The sequence below is a fragment of the Natrix helvetica genome (genome assembly GCF_964273705.1).
Source record: "Natrix helvetica genome assembly, chromosome: 1".
NCBI classification, from domain to species: domain Eukaryota; kingdom Metazoa; phylum Chordata; class Lepidosauria; order Squamata; family Natricidae; genus Natrix; species Natrix helvetica.
This window is the reverse complement of record NC_138548.1, coordinates 163,076,744-163,099,212: the sequence shown is the minus strand read 5'-3', so window position 1 is coordinate 163,099,212 and position 22,469 is coordinate 163,076,744. Positions and strand designations below refer to the sequence as shown.

General features: G+C 40.4%; 1 protein-coding gene across 1 annotated transcript in view; it reads right to left on the bottom strand.

The window, feature by feature from the left end:
- The window catches only part of MYO3B (myosin IIIB), a gene marked incomplete at its 5' end in the record, with an annotated part of 314,537 nt that overhangs the window by 266,173 nt on the left and 25,895 nt on the right, over positions 1-22,469 (bottom strand). The window contains 2 exons of the mRNA XM_081955637.1: positions 5,822-5,967; positions 19,751-19,827. Of these exons, the coding sequence (XP_081811763.1) occupies positions 5,822-5,967; positions 19,751-19,827 (223 nt within the window). The remainder of the gene's footprint in view (positions 1-5,821; positions 5,968-19,750; positions 19,828-22,469) is intronic.

Below are 22,469 nucleotides of genomic sequence, written 5' to 3'. Positions count from 1 at the left end.
GAGATTCGATCTGCCAAACTGCTGGCAGCCGGTAAACGGCAGAAGTAGCCTGCAGTACTGCATTCTAACCACTACGCCACCGCGGAATGGTCCTAATGGCTAATTTGTGATAACACCATAAGAAGAGGTTGGTGAGGAAGCATGAGAATCTGTGGCTTGTTTTTGATGTGGTCAGCTTAACTTCTGAATGCCTCTACAGATGCAGGGATTTTCATACGGTGTCAATCAGTAAAACTGATGCTACTTTTTTCCCCACACACCCTTAAATCTGCCCCCAAAGTCTCTTTGGGATGCATTTACTTATCACTCTTATGGCCATATCCTGAGCTTCACATAGTTCCCTCTAAAGGAGCTTTATTAAACTATGTTTATAACGAACTGAACCTTGCTTCATCTAGAAAGCTTATACAAAACCCTCTGTAAGCTATAAGAGGTACAAAAGTAAATATCACTTTCAACTATCCTTGCCAGAAAATGGTATAGATGGAGGATCCCGAAAACAAGGATTCCACCTCCTTCTCTTAGGAGCATCATTTAGAGTCCCTCAATTAGGAGGCAGTTCAGCCCAGTCAGCTAAAACAGCCATGCAGAATTAATGAAGTCAAAATAATAGGGGGGGAAAAGAATGCAAAAATGAGTCAAGTACAGCAAATCAATACTTCATAATGTTGCCTGTCCTGTTACTGAACTCATCTGACTTCATCTGTTCCCAGATAAAATGCTGCTCAGTTCTGCACTCTGTAACAATAATTACAGCAATATACAAATGTCCTCTCGTGGACCTTCCACAGCGGCAAAAGAGTCCCAGTTAAGATTGGATCTCAGCACTGGCTATTCATGCTCAAGGGCAAACCAGGGAATCAATGTCATATACTGTTTGGCCCAGAGCCAAAAATGCTCCTTTTGAGCCCTTTCCATCTATTCAGATATTTGGGCTAACAAACAGTTGCTAAAGTAGAAGGCATGTTCAACTTAATTTAGAAGTCAAATGCACATGCAAATTGTTACAGCCATGAAAGGCAGGCTGTTCCTAGGCAACTTTTAACTTCCTAACAATCCAAGTTGTAGCAAATAACTAAGATGGTTTAGTCCTACTATCCTGACATTCTAAGAAGGGCTTTCTAGATTCAGTGGGCTTTGGAAGAAACGGCTTAATAGACAATTAATCTAGGCATAGCATAGGGCCTAGATGTCTGAGTGACTGCCTCTCTGTGGCCACTAAGCACATTCCATCAGAGAGGGTACACTCCAAATTCTCTATAGTAAACAATATCCTCTTACAGTACCAAGAAATCATGCCTTCTCTGTCATAGCCCCAACTCTAGAACAGATTCCTTGCCCAATATAGGGACATCACCTTCTCTCCTGGGGTTCCAGAAAAATCTTAAACCTCAGATTAATGCATTTTTTTAGGCCACTGTGGTTTCTTATTGTATTATGTTTCATTAAGTCTGGACTGTCTGTATTACTTTTCAATTGGCTTTGCTGGGTTTTTGTTGTTATTGTTGTTGTTGTTGTTTTACATGCCACACAGTGTGTCTTAGAGTTGGATAGTTACTACAAATGTAAATAAATAATAGTAATAGGCTCTTTTCAGTATGGTTTCAGACTAGGGCTGTGATGGCGAACCTATGTCACACGTGCCAGAAGTGGCACGCAGTGCCCTCTCTGACAGCATGCAAGCTGTCGCCCCAGTTCAGCTCTGCTGCGCATGCGTGTGTGCCTCCCGTGGCCTGCTGCTCTTCGGGACTCTGCTGTGGGGGTGGGGTACATGTGGGGGGCATGCACACATGCACAAGTGTGTGGGGTGCATGTGAGGATTGCACGTGCATGCACGGGGAATGTGCAGGGGGGCCGTGTGGATGTGCAGGAGGCGGGGCGCATGCAGGAGACAAAATTGAATTTTGGGGGTTCGAGCACGGACTTTGGGCATTTGGTCCGGAAAAGGTTAGCCATCACTGGACTAGGGCATACTACTAACATAGTACCAGTGACGTGCAGTGAGGTTTATGGCTGGTGAGGCTGGTGACATCATCAGGAAGGCGGGGAATGGGAACACATGTGCAGGAGGCTGAGGCTGCCTCAGCCTCCTGCACACATGGTCCCATTCCCCGCCTTCCTGAGTCAACATGAAGGGGACCGTGGAGCGCGAACCGGCGGAGCGCGCTCCGCGGTCCCCTTCATGTTGACTCAGGAAGGCAGGGAATCGTACCACATGTGCCTTTTCCCTTTTCCCTTTTTTTTTTCTTTTCATGATGAGAGCGGTAAGGCTCTGCCTCCCCTGCCTCCCCTGACCGCACGCATAGTACTGAATGTGCTGCTTGATAAGCTCTTGTAAAGTTAAGATAGGAGTGCAGCAGCCATCTTGATTCTTCTTGATTCATTAGCAGCTTTCATTACCAACAATCATGGTATCTTTCTGGATTGCTAACAGGAATGAATAGAGGAGGGCATGCAGTGGTGATTTTCAAAAAAATTTAGAACCTCTTCAGTAGGTGTGGCCTGCTTTGTGGGAGTGGCTTGCTGGCCATGTGACTGGGTGGGAGTGGCTTGCCGGCCATGTGACTGGGTGGATGTGGCCAACTTGTAAAATGTGGTGAAACTCACTTAAAACCGGTCTTGCTTAGCAACCAAAATATTGGCTCAGAAACTCTGGCATTGAAGTGTGCAAGTCTTAAAGCTGTCAAGTTACAAGACCCTTGCACCCCTAACCCTTTAGAAAAAAACCCCAGGGGTGTTCAAACTTGACAGCTTTAAGACTTGTGGACTTCAACTCCCAGAATTCCTCCTCTTGCTCTTCATCTTGATGATGTGCGGACGGGCAGGGGGGGGAGCTGGAACCAGTTCTAAACGGCACTGTAGATTTGTGGAACCTCTTCTATAGAAGAGGTTAGAACTGGCAGGAACCCACCCCTGAGGGCATGGCCCTGGGGTTATTTTCCTTTTTCAGCTGTCTGTTTGAGTCATTGCTGATAAGTGGGAAATAATGAATCCAAAGCTTTTGGTTTATGGAGTACCACAGAGCTTTTGCCTCTTCTGTTAAACATCTACACAAGACTGATAATGCTGGCCAAGGTCATAATTGGTTTGTGGTCATGTGTTATTACTATTATGCTGATTACACCCAGTTGTAGAATCTTGTCTGATCAAGCGAATCAAGTCAAGGCCTTGTCCCAGAGCCTGGAGGCTGTAGGGGTCTGGATGCAGAGGAAAGTCCATAGGTAGCTATGGGTACTGTTGGAAGAAATGTCCATCTGGGTTCAGTTCCAAGTGGGGAGAAAGATACTGGAAACATGGAGGCTGCTTGGAAAGATGATTTTAATGATGGACAGGATCACATGGCTTGACGTCCTGAGCAAAAAAGGGAAGAGATGCTGAGAGTGCCTGGGTTTTATGCCGTCTCTGGGCTTTTGAATTTGAGCTTGTGTTTTTGATTGGTTGTCAGACTCCCATGGGGCCATGCAGGAGTAACTTTGTAGGTTATCTGTGTCCCAGGCTTGGTTGAGCCTTGCTGGGTAATTATGTAATGAAAGGGCTTGTGGCAATTCCTACTATGGCTCTGCCTGAAGGAGGTAGATGTTTGTTATGTAGAATAGACTAGCCCAGGCTTTAATGGCCCATTGACAAAGATGGGGGGGGTGAGTTTCTGCCTGTCTTTTAGGGGAAATATTCTGCCCTTTTAATATTTCCTAAAATATCTCATTTCCCTAGGAGAGAGGTGGGTGCTAACTTCCTACACCACAATGGCTGTTCCCTGGAGAGATCTACGTGGGTCTTTCCCTAATCTTATGGAAACGGGCTTCAAAACCCTGGCTCTTCTCTCCAGCCTTGGACTCAGATTATTGTGAACTTCTTGTGGGAATTTTTTTTGTCCAGGTTCTGTTTTTATAGTTTTCTCTGGATGTTTACTTATTTTTATTCTATATGCTATTGTCAGGCTTGAAAGCCATCTTGGAACCCTGACAGCTATACTGTTTTGAACTGTTTTTAATACTGAAATCCACCAGAATTGTTATGGGCAAGCTTAGAAATCTGATAAATGATTCCACTTTATATTAGCTATCCCATCTCATGTTCTCCTATCTTTTCTCAAAGCTATCCATTCATTTTGCATTTGTCTCTCAGTGTATAGCTTTATACTTATTTGTAAGCCTCAAGAAAAAGAAAACATTGTAAGAAATTAGCACAATGTTTTGGTAATTTGCACATTATTTTGCATCTTCCTTCTTTGATATATTCATATACAAGGATCTTTTCCACTTTCTTTTGTGTCTTCTATGGAATATTCCTGATTGAGCTATACATTTTTCTCATGTCAAAGAATTTGGATTTTTATTTTTTATTTTTTTTAAAGACAGCCATTTAAGGAGCTTGCTTGCTAAGTGTAGTGTTTTGTCTCATGTAAAAAGTGTAGGAAGTCTTATTTTGGCATGTTAACTAAAACCACTCATGGAAAGAAAGAAATACATCATGACCTGGAAGGCAAAAATTCACACGCCCTTTCCATATACCTTTCTTTGACCTGCCGATATTTTGCCACACTCCATCAAGACTTTTGATCTTTCCAGCCATTTTCAGCTTCTCTCTGATAAAAATGTATGGGCATTAGTTTATATATTTGAACTCTCCCTGACTTTAATTGCTACACATGTGCAAAGGGAAAACAAAAACAATGAATTGCTGTTTAAGTTTGAATAATCTCTGAAAGAGGATAGCAACTCTCCGACCCAGTTGTGGGAAAGAGATAATACTGTGCAGAATGTTGGAAAGCTTCATCTACATATAAATAGACTTAATCAGAAATGCAAATAGCGTTTGGTAAAAAGCCCCATGATAATTGTGTGATTGTACAGATAAGAAAGGGTCAAATATTCCCATTGTCTAAGGTTTTAATTTTCTAATTGCCCGGTGGGTATCTTTTCTTCTGAACACAGAAGTGGCAGGCTATTCCAAACTGACAACCAGTTTAAAGCAAATGCTTCAGAAAGGCTATTTGTTATAAATGTCCAGCAATTAATTCATATTTCACAGTTGTAATGCCCTGTCTTTTGCTTGCTGCCAGGAAAAAAAAACAAATCTTATGGAAGAAAGTGTAGGTTCTTGCACTTTCAAGGATGCTTAGAAATAATATCTTGTTAAAAGTACTTTCAAACAAATACAGTTAAATGAGAATGTTGGTATATTGATGGTATAAAGATTTTTGATTTAAAATGTACAATTCAATTTGAATGAAATATAAAGAATGATTATAGTAATGCACGGAATTTAATTGTAACCAATCGACATGCTTGCTGGAAGATGTATTGAAGAGTGTTTTGTGTGTGTGTTTTCTGTCTAATTAAAACAATAAAATTTAAAAAAAAAGAAATAATATCTTGTTTTCTGTATGAAAATAAAAGAAAGAAGATAGAAATAATAGGTGCTGTTGATCCGGCGTACTTAAAAAGCTTCTATTTGAACCATTCAACCATTCTTCTTTCAGAAACAGCCCATTAAAACATTGTATTTTTTTGGAGAATTCCCTGCCCTTGTTGGGAAACAAATTATTTTTTGAAATGGAAAGCGGTTTGCAAAAGCTAAATAAGCAAATCATATTTTTTTTAAAAAAAGAACCTTCAATAGAAAAGTCCAAATATTCTTTTTCTGAAAAACCTCATTGCTTATATGCAGACCTCCTCAACAGTAGCATTTATTTCTACATATCTTCCAATTAACGTAATGTAAGATGTAATGATGCACCAAATAGGTATTTTCACTGTTGAATTGCTGTTGTCAGTGCAAGGAAGATCCAGTTAGCCAAGAGAGCCACCTAGTGCCCTACCTTGGGATTTTGAAGAGAGTCTTCACAGGATGCATGTCAAACAAAGGTGGATCTCCGTCACCAAGTTCAATAGCCGTGATCCCAAGAGACCACACATCACAACGGGCATCATAAGAATAGTCATATTGTTGTTCACAAGCAATAACCTGTTAAATAAAAGACAATGGACATTAACCTTTGAGACAGTAATGTCCCCATTACCTACGAATTATACACATACCCCTGCCTTATTGCCAGTGTCCATTCATATATTTCTTATTATAGTTACAACTTAAATGCTCAACTAGCAGTCCTACTATTTAATATTACACACGGAATGCGGTTCAGGGAGTTAAATTCATGATGCTGAACATTACAAGAGATTATAGCAATTGAAATAATAATAATTCTGTAGTTATTCATTACATTTCCATTTTAAGCAGCATTATCTTCTATCCCTATAACTTACATGTATGTAAAGGATAAGGAAAGTGCAGCTTTTCTATAAGTATTTATTACTGTTATATACACAAAATTGAGGGATGCAGTGGCTCAGTGGCTAAGACGCTGAGCTTATCGATCAGAAGGTCAGTAGTTCAGCGGTTCGAATCCCTAGTGCCGCGTAACGGGGTGAGCTCCCATTACGTGTCCCAGCTTCTGCCAACCTAGCAATTCGAAAGCACGTAAAAAATGCAAGTAGAAAATAAGGACCACTTTGGTGGGAAGGTAACAGAGCTCCGTGCACCTTCAGTGTTTAGTCATGCTGGCCATATGACCACGGAGATGTCTTCAGACAGCGCTGGCCCTTCAGCTTTGAAACGGAGATGAGCACTGCCCCCTAGAGGCGGAAACAACTAGCATGCATGTGCAGGGGAACCTTTACCTTTACAAAAAATTGTGAGAACACAGGTGCTAGTTCTTTAGCTGGAGTAGGAGCAGTAGTATTAGTATTAGCATTTTGAAAGTATTAGCATCCTAGCGTCAGTAAACTCTTATAATAATTGATTACCAACAAAAGAACAAAAAGATTTGTGACATCTTGAAGACGAACACATTTATTATGATGTTAAATTTTTGTGAATCATACTTCGTTTCAGCAGTGGTATGGAAAATGAAGCTGAAAAAAGTATATCCATGTTTATAATTAAGAAGGCAAAATAGAGTATTGCTCTTATTTTTATATTTTTGCTCTCCTTTCTAACATCACTGAGATTATTTCAAGAAGTCACAATACAGATGGAACCTATGTACTACTAAGAGAGTGTTAAGCTGCAATGTCCTGGAAGAAATGACCTTTGTAACTATGGATGTAAATAGGCAATAAAATTATAGTTTTCTCACATTATGTTCTCTGTCAAAAAGGGCACATGGTACAGCATACAATTATGGTTTCCAATTCAACGTTAGCAAGTGGGATTTACAACAAAACCAAATTCTGCTCCAATTATTGAGACTTCTTCAGACAATGCCATTATATAACCCTCCTGTAGTTTTCCACATTTTCTCCCAATAGTCACACCGCATTTTCTGCCTACAGGGAATGCTATTACAGGGATTTGCCCATCCATAAATATATTGTTGTTAAATGTACTTCTATAAATTTCAAGATTATTCTTGATATTTTCTTTTTATGAGTTGGGGAAAACACAAATCTAATTTATAGACAGAAACTTCAGTTCACTAGTAGCATGTATGACTGATAAGCACAATGAGAACCATCTATAAGAAAGAGAAAGTGGACAGCAAATCTAATTAGTTAATTGAGCCATAAACAATTAATAATATATATGCCCAGCTTTAAAAAGTTCCTGTTTTGAAAAGTAAAAAAGGAGGAAATGGCTAAGTCAGCACTTTGCATTGAAGAGCTATCTCAACAAGCAGTTATCATCCTAGACATGTCTCAGGAGGAGATGCTTTGGAAGAAATGGAGAGGTACAGAGAGAAAAAATGCTTCCCAGGCAGAGGTGGTATTCTACCGGTAGCAGAAACCGCAAGTGGCTCCGCCCACCTGCCCCAGTTCTATGGTATCCCATTTAGGCCCTTTTTTCACCAAAAGTGCATGTGCGCAAGCTCACATTTGAGAACCGGTAGGGAAGGTAAGTGTAAGTGTTCCTAGGACTCAGGAGTGGTTGAGATAGGTCTGATGAGTTGGGATTATTTAAACTTCAGAGGGATCAAGAGGTGGGTTTTTTGTGGGGTTTTTTTTTTTACAAAATCACAAGCCAGCATTCAGTCCAGACTTGCCCAACCTTTTTTTAAAAAAGAATTTTATTGATTTTTAAACATTTATGGGAAAGGGTAAGAGGATATACAAAAATTTTGGCAGCTCCATCGTGCTAGAGGTAGAAATTTCTCCAAATCTCACAACTTTTACAGACTATATATATATATATATATATATATATATATATATATATATATATATATATATATATATATATATATATATATATATATATATATATATATATATATATATATATATATATATATATATATATATCCATTCCGAGATTGAGAGATAGTCTAAATGCCGCTTTACCTGAGGGGGGTGAAAGAACCCCCCTCAATCTTCCAACTTCAAATAGATTGAATCCACAACTTACAAAAGGCTGCTGCTCATCAATTAAAGAGGGTTAGAGAGATTGGAGCGAACTTCTCACCTCCTTCCGGAATCCATTCAGCGAAGGTGCAGGCAGCCGACTGCTGCGCTATGCACACCCCTCGCTCCCCAGCTCCTGAGGCGAGGCTGGAAAACCCCCCCCCATGGCTGCCGCCGATTCCGGGGGTTCTAGCAAGCCTTCCTATGGCAGGTGGTCCCTCCGAGACCACCTGTGCTCCTAAAAGGAGCCCACTGGAGAGGTAAACAGCGGACGCCCAGCGTCCGTCACCTTCGGAAACAGGAAGCTACTCCTGACTTGCCCAACTTTATGCCTTCAGTGAATACCAGGATTATAACTCTTAGGGCCTTTTCCCACTGTTATATCTTGGAAGACTTTCCACCCAACCTTGACCTGAACAGAAATCTACATCAGTATGACATTTGCGCTACCGTTGCTATTTTATCTCTACTGCTGTTCAGGTCCTTACAGCCATGCAAGATACCCATGTTTCCCCGAAAATAAGACTGGGTCTTATATTAATTGGGGGGGGGGGTATTTTTGTGGTAGGGCTTATATTATGAGCATCCTGAAAAATCATGCTAGGGCTTATTTTCCAGTTGGGTTTTATTTTGGGGTCAACAGGGTAATAGATGATGAAGCCTGACAAATGTTATACTCCTTTAGACTGCCCTTGGATGGTTTTTGAATAAGGGAAGGAAATGCTAATTTTAGCATTGGTACATTCTAGGACAACCTGTCTTCTCTGATCTGGGATGAGACAAAGGCAATGATGAGGATTTGGCACTGAAAATATGTTCTTGATGCCATTGTTTTTATTTATTTTCTACACTTCTTAACCGCCCACGTTCCAAAGAGGTGGTTAGATGGCTAGATGTAAATGGGGAAAAGGCCTCACAATTCTGCTTAGGAAAAGCTGGTTTATCTGTACAACACATTTAATAACCCTAATCTATTAAAACTCTACCAGTTTGGTTACAGAAATCAACATTTTACTTTTCGACACCACATTGAGTAATGTAATGTAAGACCAAAAAGTCATATAATATTGATGTCTGTAATATTTAGATCTTACAGTACTGTCATGGCAATGGAAATAAGGCTTACGTGGACTGATGGTTAATGATGAGGGAGAATTGGAAATTAGCATATAGATTGATACAAAAACAAAAAGAGATTGGTGCCAGACGGCCCATAATGGAGAAGGTATAAGTACTTTGCATGGTTCGAATCCCAAGGTGGATAGTTCCCAAGTGCAGGCAGTACACATTGGCACAAATGATCCTTCAAATATTTTGCAGTGTATCAAATCATAAAGATGTGGATTGGGCTCCAGAAGGCAAAAAATGTACATCCCACATTCTTGTAGGCCTTTAGATATCAAAGATGGAATGCTATGACTAGGGAACAGGACGTTTGTTCTATGTGGGCCAGTCCATTGGAAGGAAGCTGGGGGTGTGAAGAGCAATGTATTCTGAGGGAACAATTTCTGCATTCATGAGGTTAACAGTCGAGTCCTTCGGGAGAGGGTGCGGCTAAGAAATAAATATTTATTATTATATTATTATTATTATTATAAGTAGCTGATGACATATGGCAGCTTAAAGGAAAAATGAATTGAGATACATTACAATGTGCAATGTATATTATGGGGAAAAATCAATCAATTCTGACAATATTAAATTCTTATCCTCACACTAAGAAAAGTAGCACAGCTTGCCAAAATAACCAGATACAATGCTTTGTCAAAAATTCTTGGTTTTCGTCAATTTAATTTTATTTACTCATAGCACCAAGGGAATATTCCAGAGATGAGATTCAGCAGGTTCTGACCAGTTGTGGAGAACCGGTAGTGGAAATTTTGAGTAGTTCAGAGAACTGGTAAATATCACCTCTGAGTGGCCTCGCCCCCATCTATTCTCTGCCTCCCGACTCCCAGCGGATTAGGAGGAAATAGAGATTTTACAGTATCCTTCCCCTGCAACACCCACCAAGCCACGCCCACCAAGCCACACCATGCCCACCAAGCTATGCCCACAGAACTGGTAGTAAAAAAAAAAATGAATCCCACCACTGGAATATTCTATATATTTTCTCAACTATAGTGGGCAAAAATGGAAGCTATTATTAAAAATTCTATAAAAGACTAGTAAACTATCTTCATATTTCTAATTTGTATGAATTCCAGGATGCCGTAGAACCTATTTGAGTGACTGAAGAGATGCTGTCTTTTGCTTTCCCATAAACATTTTCAGGATGCTTGACATCAAATTTAATATTAAAAGTTGGAGAGAAGCTACATGTGCTTTCTGTTTTTCAAACTCTAATTAGAAACACATGATGTTTAATGGAGGAAGTAAAGGGGGGATGTGGGAGGGGTCTCTCTTTAGTTGCCATCCTGGGCTGATCTGAAAATGATGCACAGGACCAAATCTATTTGGGACTTGGATTAGATATCACCGGGATACATGTAGGCTAGACTGGGAAATTGAAAAAAAAAATCCAAAAGAAGCCATTGGCAAAGAAGATATTAAGTGTTGATAAATAAAACAATCCTGACATGTCAATGCATTGTCTGAGGATTAAGCGGAGTTCATGGCTGTCTTCATTCTTTGCCCAACATTGAATCACCATTTTATATAGTTTCACTAGACTATTTTCAGATACCAAAATTATTACAACACCATTCCAGCCCTAACAGAAAAATGTAAGAGTTATGCCATGGGCTAAATACAGGAAATTTCCTTAAATTTGTAGCTCATTTCTAAAGAAGAGCTGAAGAAGCTTCTTGGAGGAGAAGGGAAAAGTCTTCAAAGAAAAAACAGAAAGTCCAGTTGCTACTGGGGGGGGGGGGGGAGAGAACTTTTGGAATAAAGGTTAACATAGTCACTAGACGCCCCCATGTGGACGTTATGAAATCTGCCCAGAGATTGAAAAGAGCCTGTCAGAAGTTAAGATGTATGGTGCAGTAATTAACTTGAACCAATCGAAATTGCTGATGTAACTTGGTGATATCTGCAAGGTATATAAATCTGTTGTGAGTACATGCATGGGGTGCTTGCCTTGTGACTGCAATAAAAAGCATGACTTTGCTTCTATACAGAAATGACATTCTAAACACGTTACCACACACCTCCGTGACTATTTGCTAACTTGTACTAGGTCAGGGTGTTGGACTCGCGACAACACGTTGTTGTCACATGATGTATCACAACTTTTCCCCCCTTCGCTAAACCAGGGGTGGGCGTGGCCAGCGTGTGGTGCATCTGGCCCGTGGGCAGTGAGTTTCATACCCCTGCACTAGGTGAAACAAACCACTTGGCTTTGGCCTGGGACCAGGGGTGGGCTGCTGGGGGTTCGCAGGGATTCGGGAGAACCTCTAGCTAAGATTCTGTGTAGTTCAGAGAACTCCCAAATACCACTCCTGGCTGGCCCCGTCCACCCCACCCCTCCCAGGAGTCCCCACTTGGCCCATTTTAAATGCAGGTAAGTGCAGGGCGCACCGTTTTCGCCCTCCCGGAAGCTCGAGAAAAGCCCCACCGTGGTGCAGGAGTCCTACTGGGCCACACCCGCCATGGCCATGCCCACCCAGCAACTGGGCAGAGAACCCCTTGCTAAAAATTTTGAAGCCCTGGGACAATAGTACTATTGTGTAAATACAATGGTATTCCTTACCAAGAGTATTTGTGTATTTGCTTGTACCTTGAAAGTCTATAATACACATGCTTTAGAAATATCTATCACTTCTGGTAGGCAGGGTTAATGTCCCATCTAATTGCACTGCTTTCGTAGGCAAATCTACTACCAATAAATGACCAGATTCAGGGGATCTCTAGAGCTATAACCAAATATTGTACCATAACTATGACAATTAGAAATTTTGGGACCTGATTCCTTCCTCAGATGTATCTAGTGCAGGGATGAGTAGCTTTTTTATTGGATGCTATGTAATATATTATTAAACTTTGGTGTGACTGATCTATGGCTATATATTTTAATAAAGTAAACTTTTAGAAATGCAAAACAGGACATTTGATTTAGTTTTGCAATTCCCATGACATGATTAACTGAGAGGAGCGAGTTTAGCCTCATGTAAGATTGGATATGTTGATGGCCAAATATTACTATGAGAGATAGTCGATTATGAGAGATAGTCAATTTGAACCTTATTGATGGCCCAGCAACGCATTAAGCATGCCCTACTAGCCCAAGTAAGCATGTTTCAGGAATAGTACCCTGTTTCCCTAAAAATAAGATCTCTCCAGATAATAAGCCCAATCGGGCTTTTGAGCGCATGCGCTAAAATAATCCCTCCCTGAAAATATTGCAACACAGCAGCAGCCAAAAGGTGACCAAGCTCACTGCCTCCTGCACCTCAAATTTAATAAGACCTCCCCAAAAATAAGGCCAAGCGCTTATTTCAGGGGTCAAAAGAAAATAAGACCCTGTCTTATTTTCGGAGAAACATGGCATATATAGCAGGCAGAAAGTGAATAAGGATATTTCACAGTATTAGGATCTGGAGTTCTCTGCTGACCCTGAATACTACTATATCCATGCCCTGCTGTAAAATTATTCATCATTATTTTGGGATAGGACATTAGCATATTTTTCATATTTAATTTCTATAACCACTTCCTCAAAACATCTGCTCCCAATAAAGTCACCTCCCTGAAGTCATGTAAATAACTTCCTTCAAGGCAAGTGACTCAAGTCTCATTTAATTTTACCCGGCACGGCAAAATCAATTGCTTTTCGTTTTTTCTTTTGGAATATCAAACATCAAACGTAATATGTATATTGCTCAATCATCTTCAGTCAGCCCCATTATTAAAAGAAAAAAAGTCAAACAACATTATTAATTGGCGGACTCCTAACACTAATGACACAGGATTCATGCAATAGACATTAAATCGTGAACAATATAGATCGGAATTAGAAAAGAACTACCAAAGTTTGAATTGTGCTGGATGAGGCCATTTGCTCTACAATGCCAATACCATGTGTTATGTATGAGTGAGCCCAATCTCTTTCATTACAGAATGTGCATTCAGGGTAACCTTTACAACCTACCTGGACCATTCTTTCAGGGATAGTTATGAAATTTGAAAGTGTGGGTCAATGGTATGTGGAATGGGGGATTGAAGTTCAAGAAAGATAGGTTACAGTAGGCCTGTACAGTTACAGTACAATGGAGATGGCTGGCAATTTTTCATGGACAGAGGTGATATTATTAAAAAATTATGTTGAGGCTGCCGGTAACGAATGATCCAGATTTATTTATTTATTTATTACCAGTGTAATAGTTAAGATGTTAAACAGGACTGGAGAGAACCAGGATCAAGTCCATACTCAAGCTGGAAAATTTGAGCCAATCACTCTCTGTCAGCACCGTAACGTAGAAGATTGAGCCTGTGAGCAAGAGTTGGAGACCAAACCAAAGCTGGGTTCCTACCAGTTCAAACTGGTTTGGCCGAGTAGGTAATAACTCGGCCGGCCACACCCACGAACCGGTTCTATCGGGGGCGCCTATGTTTTTTGCTTCTGCGCAGAAGCTTTTTTTTTTACCTATTGAACATGTACGCACCAAGCAAACTTGAACATCGTCAGTCAATTGTAAAAGCAGCTTTACTTTGAACACATTAACATCCCACAATAATACATTTAATATGATTAAATAACAATGTCTGCCTATCCCAGATCTTTGGGAAGGACTCAACAGATTTACAAAAATGTCAAATCCATCTGTCTGACTGTGCAACCCACAAGAATAAGAATATGAATACATCTAAAGAGAGAGAGAAGTGCTAAAGAACAGTGGAAACTATCCGTTAAAGTTATCAATACTTGGGCTCTACCTGTGATACAACACATGGCTGGAATTACAGTATTAACTGGACAAAATTGGACTGGACAGTTGGACCAAAAAAGAAAGAAGAAAACTCATGACTATTCACTATACATGGTATCCTCATAGTAATATTGATAGATTATAGAAATCCCTATAGAAAGGAGGCAGAGGTTTACTGTTGAGGAAAAGAAGCATGCATTGGCTGAGTAAAAGACAACCAAGAACAAGCATTGATGCAAATTAAAATACATTTACTGAATGTCAAGAAAACAGATCATGAATATCAAAATAATGTAATAAAACCACAAACAGAATGCTGGCAAGAAAAAAAATTACATGATCAATTTCTACAAAAGATCGAGGAGAAAATGGATAACGGTAGAAACCTATCAATGGCTTATGTTCCAATTATAATGGAAACATTAAAAGAAGAAACTGAAGGCTTGATTTTGACTGTGGAAGAACAAGCTATTTGAACCGAAGCAATCAAGGCCAGAATTGAAAAAATCATCAAATGATTCAAAGGGCAGATTGTACAAAGAAGCCGAGCAAACAGTAGATCATATATTTAGCTCGCGCAATAAGAATGCACCAGCTGATTATAAACAATGACACAATAACACAATGATCAAAATGATTCACTGGAACACCTGTAAAAACGATCATGTGGCAAAAGTGAAAAATCAGTGAGAATATCGAATTGAAAAAGTAGTAAAAAAATGAGCAGGTTAAAATATTGTGGGATTTCTGAATTCAAATTGATACACCTTGGCTCATAACACACCAGATTTAATTGTGGTTGAAAAAAATAAAATGATAATTAATGTGGGAATACTAGGAGTAGTAGAATAGTAGAATAGAAGAATTGGAGAAGACCATGAAGTATCAATAACTGAAGAGGGAAGTTGAAAATTTATGGCATAAATGGGCCATAATGGTCCCAGTAGTTACCATCACACAGGGTGTCATACCAAAAAACTCTTGGAAAGCACTTAGAAAATCTGTGATTGACAAAATTTCCATCTGTCAATTACAAAAGGCCACACTGCTTGGGCTGCACATATATACTACATCAATATAGGATGACATCCTAGGTTCTTGGGAAGAATGCAGTGCCAACCCCAAGTAAAGAATTGGCAGCTATGATTTCACATTGTTGTGTAAATAATAATAAATCACACGAGTTTCCAGAGACTTAAGATTCTTCTTTGTAACTTGTCAGTATAGCACACACACTTATTGGCACTATGAAAGATGACTTTCTCAATTTTCATTATTGATCTGAAGTTTGCTGATAACTGAGGCCAAGCTAGTTCTATCTAAGATGCCCTTCGGAAGCTGGCAAAGACCATTTTATTCAGTTAGAGGTGGTGGGGGTTTCCATTTCGAGCTGACTTAACCTGCACTTGCTGTTTCTTTTTTCTTTTTAATTAAGCTACGCTATCTTTAGTTTTATGTTTTAATATTGTTCTGTATTTTAACTACATCTTTTTATACTGTTTGCTAATTTATTTCAATGCTATTTTGCATGGAAAGGCAACACACTATATAAAAGTAAAAATTAAATTAACTATATTTATTCCCACATTTTGCATCTTTCCTAAACCTACTTAGAAAATTTTCCTACTGATTCTATGAAAGCACACTTTGTGCAAGAGCGCAGCACTCAACGACCGCCCTTGGTGTCAGCGCTGGTGAGCTGAGCTGCTTTTCAACTCAACTGAGGCGCGGCAATCCGCTCTGCTGCGTAAATCAGCTGAGCTAAAAAACAAGGGAATATAGGACAGGGAACGACTAGGGCGGGGGGGACCAACCAGAGGTGGCATTTGCCAGTTCTCCAAATTACTCAAAATTTCCGCTACCAGTTCACCTGAACGGGTCCAAACCGGCTGAATACCACCTCTGTTCCTGGTACTACAATTTAATATAATCGCAGTAATAAAAGCAAAAATAAATCCTGTATCAATAAGCAGGTACTGTATATAAACACATATAAAATCACACATTCATCGTTTTCCTTTTTCCTCATTGTATCCTCTAGTCTTGACCCACTAAAATTTGGCTACAACTATAAAAATATCGTTATATCAAAAGAGCTCTCTAATGCCTTTGAGACAGTGGTGGGTCTCAGGCGGTATGCCCCAGTACGGGCGTACCAGAGCCTGCCCGGAGCACCGGATACCGTTCCGGTACAGTGCTCGGGAGGGCCCACCCGCCCACCCAAGCTCCTTACCGTGTTTTAAAGCTTTTGGAACTTCCGCGCATGCGCATGGTGCATACAGCGCTTGCGCAATGCTCCACTGAGCAGCTAGAGCGTCGGGGAGGCTTGCGGAAATATCGTTTGCAGCTACAACGCATGCACGCACTGCACACGTCCCTGTGGGTGATGCCTTGCCTGTTCCAACTGGTACGGATCCGGAACCCACCACTGCTCTGAGACATCTGAAAAGTAAACTTTATTCTATATCCCGATTTTTCTCTAAATAATATCAGTGTTTCTCAATTTTGGCAACTTTTGAGACATGTGGACTTCAACTTCCAGAATTCCCCAACTGACATGCATTTTAAAGTCTCCAAGGTTGAGAAACATTGATGTTATTTTCCTAAAACTGAACAGACTCTACCTCTTATTTAAATTGCATTGCGGCATAGAATAAAATAACCACCCCAGTAAGAGAACAAATGTTACTAAATGGGGAGTAAAGAAGCCTAAAGCTATTAACTTAGGGCTGACCTTCAGCCCCATGTTCAGGGTTACTAAGCAGTGAATAAGAGATGCTGAGAGGAAAGGCAGATACTGTGTAGCAGGTATTTTTCCTCCTAAATAAATCTAGTGCAATGTTTATTGACAAATCATTTTAAGTATTAAGACTGACCTTTCTATTTGCAATTTCATAGTTCTGTCATTTCTGTCATGGGCTAGCTTTTCTTATTCAAATATACTTTTAAAACACCTTAATTAAAAGGTGCTGAACAGATAGAAGTATGTGAAATATACATTTGATATTTCAAGTTATCATTTAGAGAGCATGAATGGAACTCTGTTATAATTACTGTACACTGGCTTTTACAGCAGGACTCTCAGCTCGCTAAAAATCGTACTGCGAGGGGCTTTTTAGTTGTTCATCTTAGCATTTGTCTTGATACTTTGCAGGGGCTGCTTGTTCTGCATTGCACTTGCCTAATTCTTACAGCAAAGCTTATCAATGCATGATGCAGCAAGGGTAGGAGAGAAGTTGTCCGTCGCTTGTCCCAGAACCTGATGATGATTAGGGCTGAAAGAAAGTGGCTGGCCCAAGGTCACCCAGATGGCTTCTGTGCCTAAAGAAAGACTAGAAACTAGGTCTCCCCGCATCTAATTCAGCACATTATTTTCAACACAGGGTAGCTCTCATAAATTCATTTTTCTTCCACAGAGACACTTTCATTTTAAAGGGACAAGCCATATTACAATACAATCTGTTTGTTGGTTAATGCAGAGAAGGGCAACTTTTTGGTGGTTGGAGCCTCATTTGCCACTTCTTGGGTAATTGGCAGGATTGTGTTGATGATCTTCTTGGAAGTTTGTCTGAAGTATGCTTTCTCTTCTGTTTTTTTCCAGTGATGATCCTATTTTAAGGTCTACACTGTCCTGGCATCCAAACAACATCCAAGCAACATCACTGCTTTTAATTGTGATCAGAAGCAGCTCTGGAAACTGTACCAAACAAGGTTTCAAATCATAGACTGTCCAACTTTCACTAAAATTGTTAGTGCTTTTTACAGGCCCACAAATTTGTTGTTTTTAAGAAGAAAAGGTTACACATCCCTCTTTAAAATATTATTTTTAATGATGGAGCAAAAGACTTTCTGCAGTTTTTAGAGCATTCCTCATCCTTATCTTCTATTTCTAGACAAAAAGCAGGCTCAAATAATAAAACACGTTTAGTAACTGAGGAGGCTAAGTGAATGTAAATCTCCACTCAGCCATTTTTCTCCCTAGGATAAAACAAGCTCCAGTCATGGGGTGGGAGAAATACCACATATCCTGTCCGCTGTGTTTTACAAGTTTGAGCTGAAAAGTGTGGTAAAGCAACCATTGGGAAAAGAATTGCACAAGCTGAATCATTAACAAGCAGGATTAGTAACACATGAGAAAGCTCAAAAGCATTGCATGTCATAGCAAGTCTGTTCATTTCCCAAGTGCTCTTCAGAGCTTTCAACTGTTCTGTCCACTCCAGTTTTCCAACTTCTACTTTTCTTTTTTTCTTTCTTTCATCTGATACTTATTCTTCTTCTATTGAATACATTCGGTGTGTCTCTCTAAGTTTCCATCCTCTTAAGCCAGTGGTGGTATGATGCCGGTTCTCACTGGTTCAGGTGAACCAGAAGTGGTGGTGGCATGAGGCTCTGCCAGGGGTGGGTTCCTGCCAGTTCTAACCTCTTCTATAGAAGAGGTTCCACAAATCTACGGTGCCGTTTAGAACCGGTTCCAGCTCCCTCCCCGCTGCCCGTCCGCACATCATCAAGATGAAGAGCGAGAGGAGGAATTCTGGGAGTTGAAGTCCACAAGTCTTAAAGCTATCAAGTTTGAACACCCCTGGGTTTTTTTTCTAAAGGGTTAGGGGTGCAAGGGTCTTGTAATTTGACAGCTTTAAGACTTGCGTGCTTCAAATGCCAGTGTTTCTGAGGCAACATTTTGGTTGCTAAGCAAGAGTGTTGTTAAGTGAGTTTCACCACATTTTACAAGTTGGCCAAGCCCACCCAGGCACATAGCCGGCAAGCCACTCCCACCCAGTCACATGGCTGGCAAGCCACTCCCACAAAGCAGACCACACCTACAGAAGAGGTTCTAAAAAAAATTAAAACCCACCACTGGGCTCCGCCCACCCATCCTGATGTCATCAAGGACCTTCTGCACAAGCAGACGTGTTTGTGCGCTCCGGCTACTGAACCGGTAGTGAAAAAGATAGAATACCATCTCTGTCTTAAGCCTACCTATTTTTAAATGTGAAAGTCTGCCTTCACTTTTCTTTATCCACTATTATGGCTATCCCCATCTTTGAAAGTTCATTTTCATTATTAAATGAAGTGAAGAAAACGCAGGAAAATGATAACATACAACATGTTCCTCAGTCTGAACAGCATATATTTAAAGACTGAATTAAATCACGACGGAGTATAGGGAGCCATAAGTTCAATCAATCAATCAATCAATAAGATTCAAAATCACAATCCTGCAAACAGCTAGACGTATTCCTTTATTCATTTTTGGTATATAAATCGAGGGAAGTCCTAACTTTTATTTCTCTTGTCTAGTCATCAAAGGATTTAGAACAGGTAACTTTAAGATATCCCTGGCTGAAGAATTGTGGGAGCTGAAATCTTAAAGTTGTCAAAAATAAAAAAAATAAAAACTCACTGATTTAGAGAGTTAGGGCAGCACATCCAGCAGGGCTAAAAAAGCAAGATACACAGCACATTATAGCTATAACCTACCTCAGGAGCCATCCAAAATGGTGTCCCAACTGAAGTGTTTCTCCTCAGCCTGGTACTGGTGAGCTGTGCAGAAACACCTGTCATAAGAAAAGACATTCTGAACATTGGCTGGGTAGCTTGTTTACCTTTCCATACAATGCCTGAGAGAAAAATCAATGTCAATCGATTTGCAGGTTTTCCCACTAACTGGGGGAGGATTTGCAAGCTAGGCAAATTTAACTTAAATGTTTCTGGAGCTGGCCTGCTGCTTCATAGTTTAAGAATCACTTAAGGCACAAGAACTTGCTATAATTCTGGGAGGAAATAAGGACGAAAGAAAGAAGAAAATTCTTTGGAAGTTGGAACACAGCCAAGTTTTTTTTTAATCACTAAAGCTGTGCACAAAACTTTTATCACAGATTCTGCAGCCTGAAAAGTTTACAAGAATCCAATGTAGCTCAAGAAAATCCTTGACTTAAGGAACCCAATCAAAGTTCTCATTCCAGCCTCCTTATTCTGCTCTTGCCCGGTACTTTAAATATTTGGTATCAACAGAGTACAGGTAGTCCTCGATTTACAACAGTTTATTTGGTGACGGTTGAAAGTTACAACGGCACTGGAAAAAGTGACCTCTGACTGTATTCCACACTTATGACCATTGCAGCAGCCCCATGGTCACAGGATCAAAATACAGATGCTTGGCAACTGACTCAAATTTATGACGGTTGCAGTGTCCCAGGATCTTGTGAAGACTTTTTGTAACCTTCTGACCATGGGGAAATCAGATTCACTTAACAACCATGCTACTAGCTGAACAACTGCAATGATTCATTTAACAACTTTGACAAGAAAGGTCATAAAATGGAGCAAAACTCACTTAACCAATGTTTCACTTAGCAAGAGAAATGTTGGACTCAATTGTGGTTGCAAATCGAGTATTGCAACTGTGGAGGTCACAGTCTTTCCCATTGAGGAAATTGAGGGAGGAGATCTAGATTCATCCATTAAAAAGCAACCATTGAGATAATGCAGGTGGTGTGGCAACCACTTATAGAATCGTTATTTGACTGAATGTTTATATTTTCTGTAGTTCTCACACATCTTCCCTGTGAGGGTCAGCTTTGGAAGCCATATTAACATTGGAAGCTTCCATGCTGCCACATTCTTGTGCTTGGGAAATTAGGGGAGGGGGATTTAGTAGAGGGAATCTAGTTAGACTATGTAGAAAAGATGTGGAGACTCTAAAAAGAGTGCAGAGAAGAGCAACAAATATGATTAGGGGACTGGAGGCCAAAACATATGAAGAACAGTTACAGGAACTGGGTATGTCTAGTTTAATAGAAAGAAGGATTAGGGGAGACATGATAGCAGTGTTCCAATATATCAGGGGTTGCCACAAAGAAGAGGGAGTCAAACTATTCTCCAAGGCACCTGAGGGTAGAACAAGAAGCAATGGGTGGAAACTAATCAAGGAGAGAAGCAACTTAGAACTGAGGAGAAACTTCCTGACAGTTAGAACAATTAATCAGTGGAACAGCTTGCCTCCAGAAGTTGTGAATGCCCCAACACTGGAAGTCTTCAAGAAGATGCTGGATAGCCATTTGTCTGAAACGGTATAGGGTTTCCTGCCTAGGCAGGGGGTTGGACTAGAAGACCTCCAAGGTCCCTTCCAACTGTGCTATTGTATTGTATTGTGCAGATATAATAGCATTCTTCTTTTCGGTCAAGGTCATGATATTCCTGCACCTGGAAGAGGAGTGGTTGGAGTGATGTCTCGAGTTGGGACAGCTGGGGATTGGGGACCATGTGATGGACTGATGGATGCAGGGGCTGAGTTTGGGCTTTTGACTTTCTGAGGGAAAGCCCAGAAATCTCAGATTCAGGTTTTCCCAGATGTGCCTGTATACCTACTCTAATAAATGGGAGCTTTGAGAAAATGCCTGTCCCGGAGTTTTTCATTGGAGTCGGGTCTTTCCAGACGCTGACATGAAGATTCTGCAATAGTTCAAAAGCAACCCCAGGCTTCTATGATCCTGTGACATTGACTCAGCTCAGTAGCTGAACCAAATTTATTTCTGGCTCAGCTTCAGTGAAGCCCGAATTGGGTAAAAAAAAAAACAACCCACAGCAGCATATTCTTTTCTTTGCAAAATAGATCCCTGCAGACCTTGTGCTTGGTTAGCATCCCTATTGAAGTTCTCGCTCACTTCTTCTCTGGGCTCCTTTCAACCTTTCTACCAGGTCATTCCCATGGGATGCTGCTTTGATCTAGCCAAGAATATTCACTTGCCTTTCTCCCCCCCCCCCATCCCCCCACCCTCTCTTAGGCAAAGAATTGCTGCAGGCTGCTTGGATTTTTAAATCCCTTTTCTTTCTCTTTTGTTTGAAGTTGGGGATGAGTTGACCCGGTTACTGCAGTGAATTAGATAACAGCGGGATTGTGCAAATGTCCTTGCGATGCATTCAAGTCCTTCTAGCCTAAAAAGTAGCCTAAAAGAAGTTAGACCTCTCTCTTTTAAAGCTCCTAATGCAAGGACAACCTAGTGCCTAGCTACAAAACTGATGACATATCATGTCTCCCTAACAACTTTCAAAGGGGTCTTGATTACAGGAGGAATGATGGCTTGATACTTGATAATCAGGCAGCTTCATCTTGGTTTTACTGAAGAGGTGTGTCTTTCATTTCCTTTCGGTCACCACAATATAAAAAAGACGTTGAGACTCTGAAAAGAGTGCATAG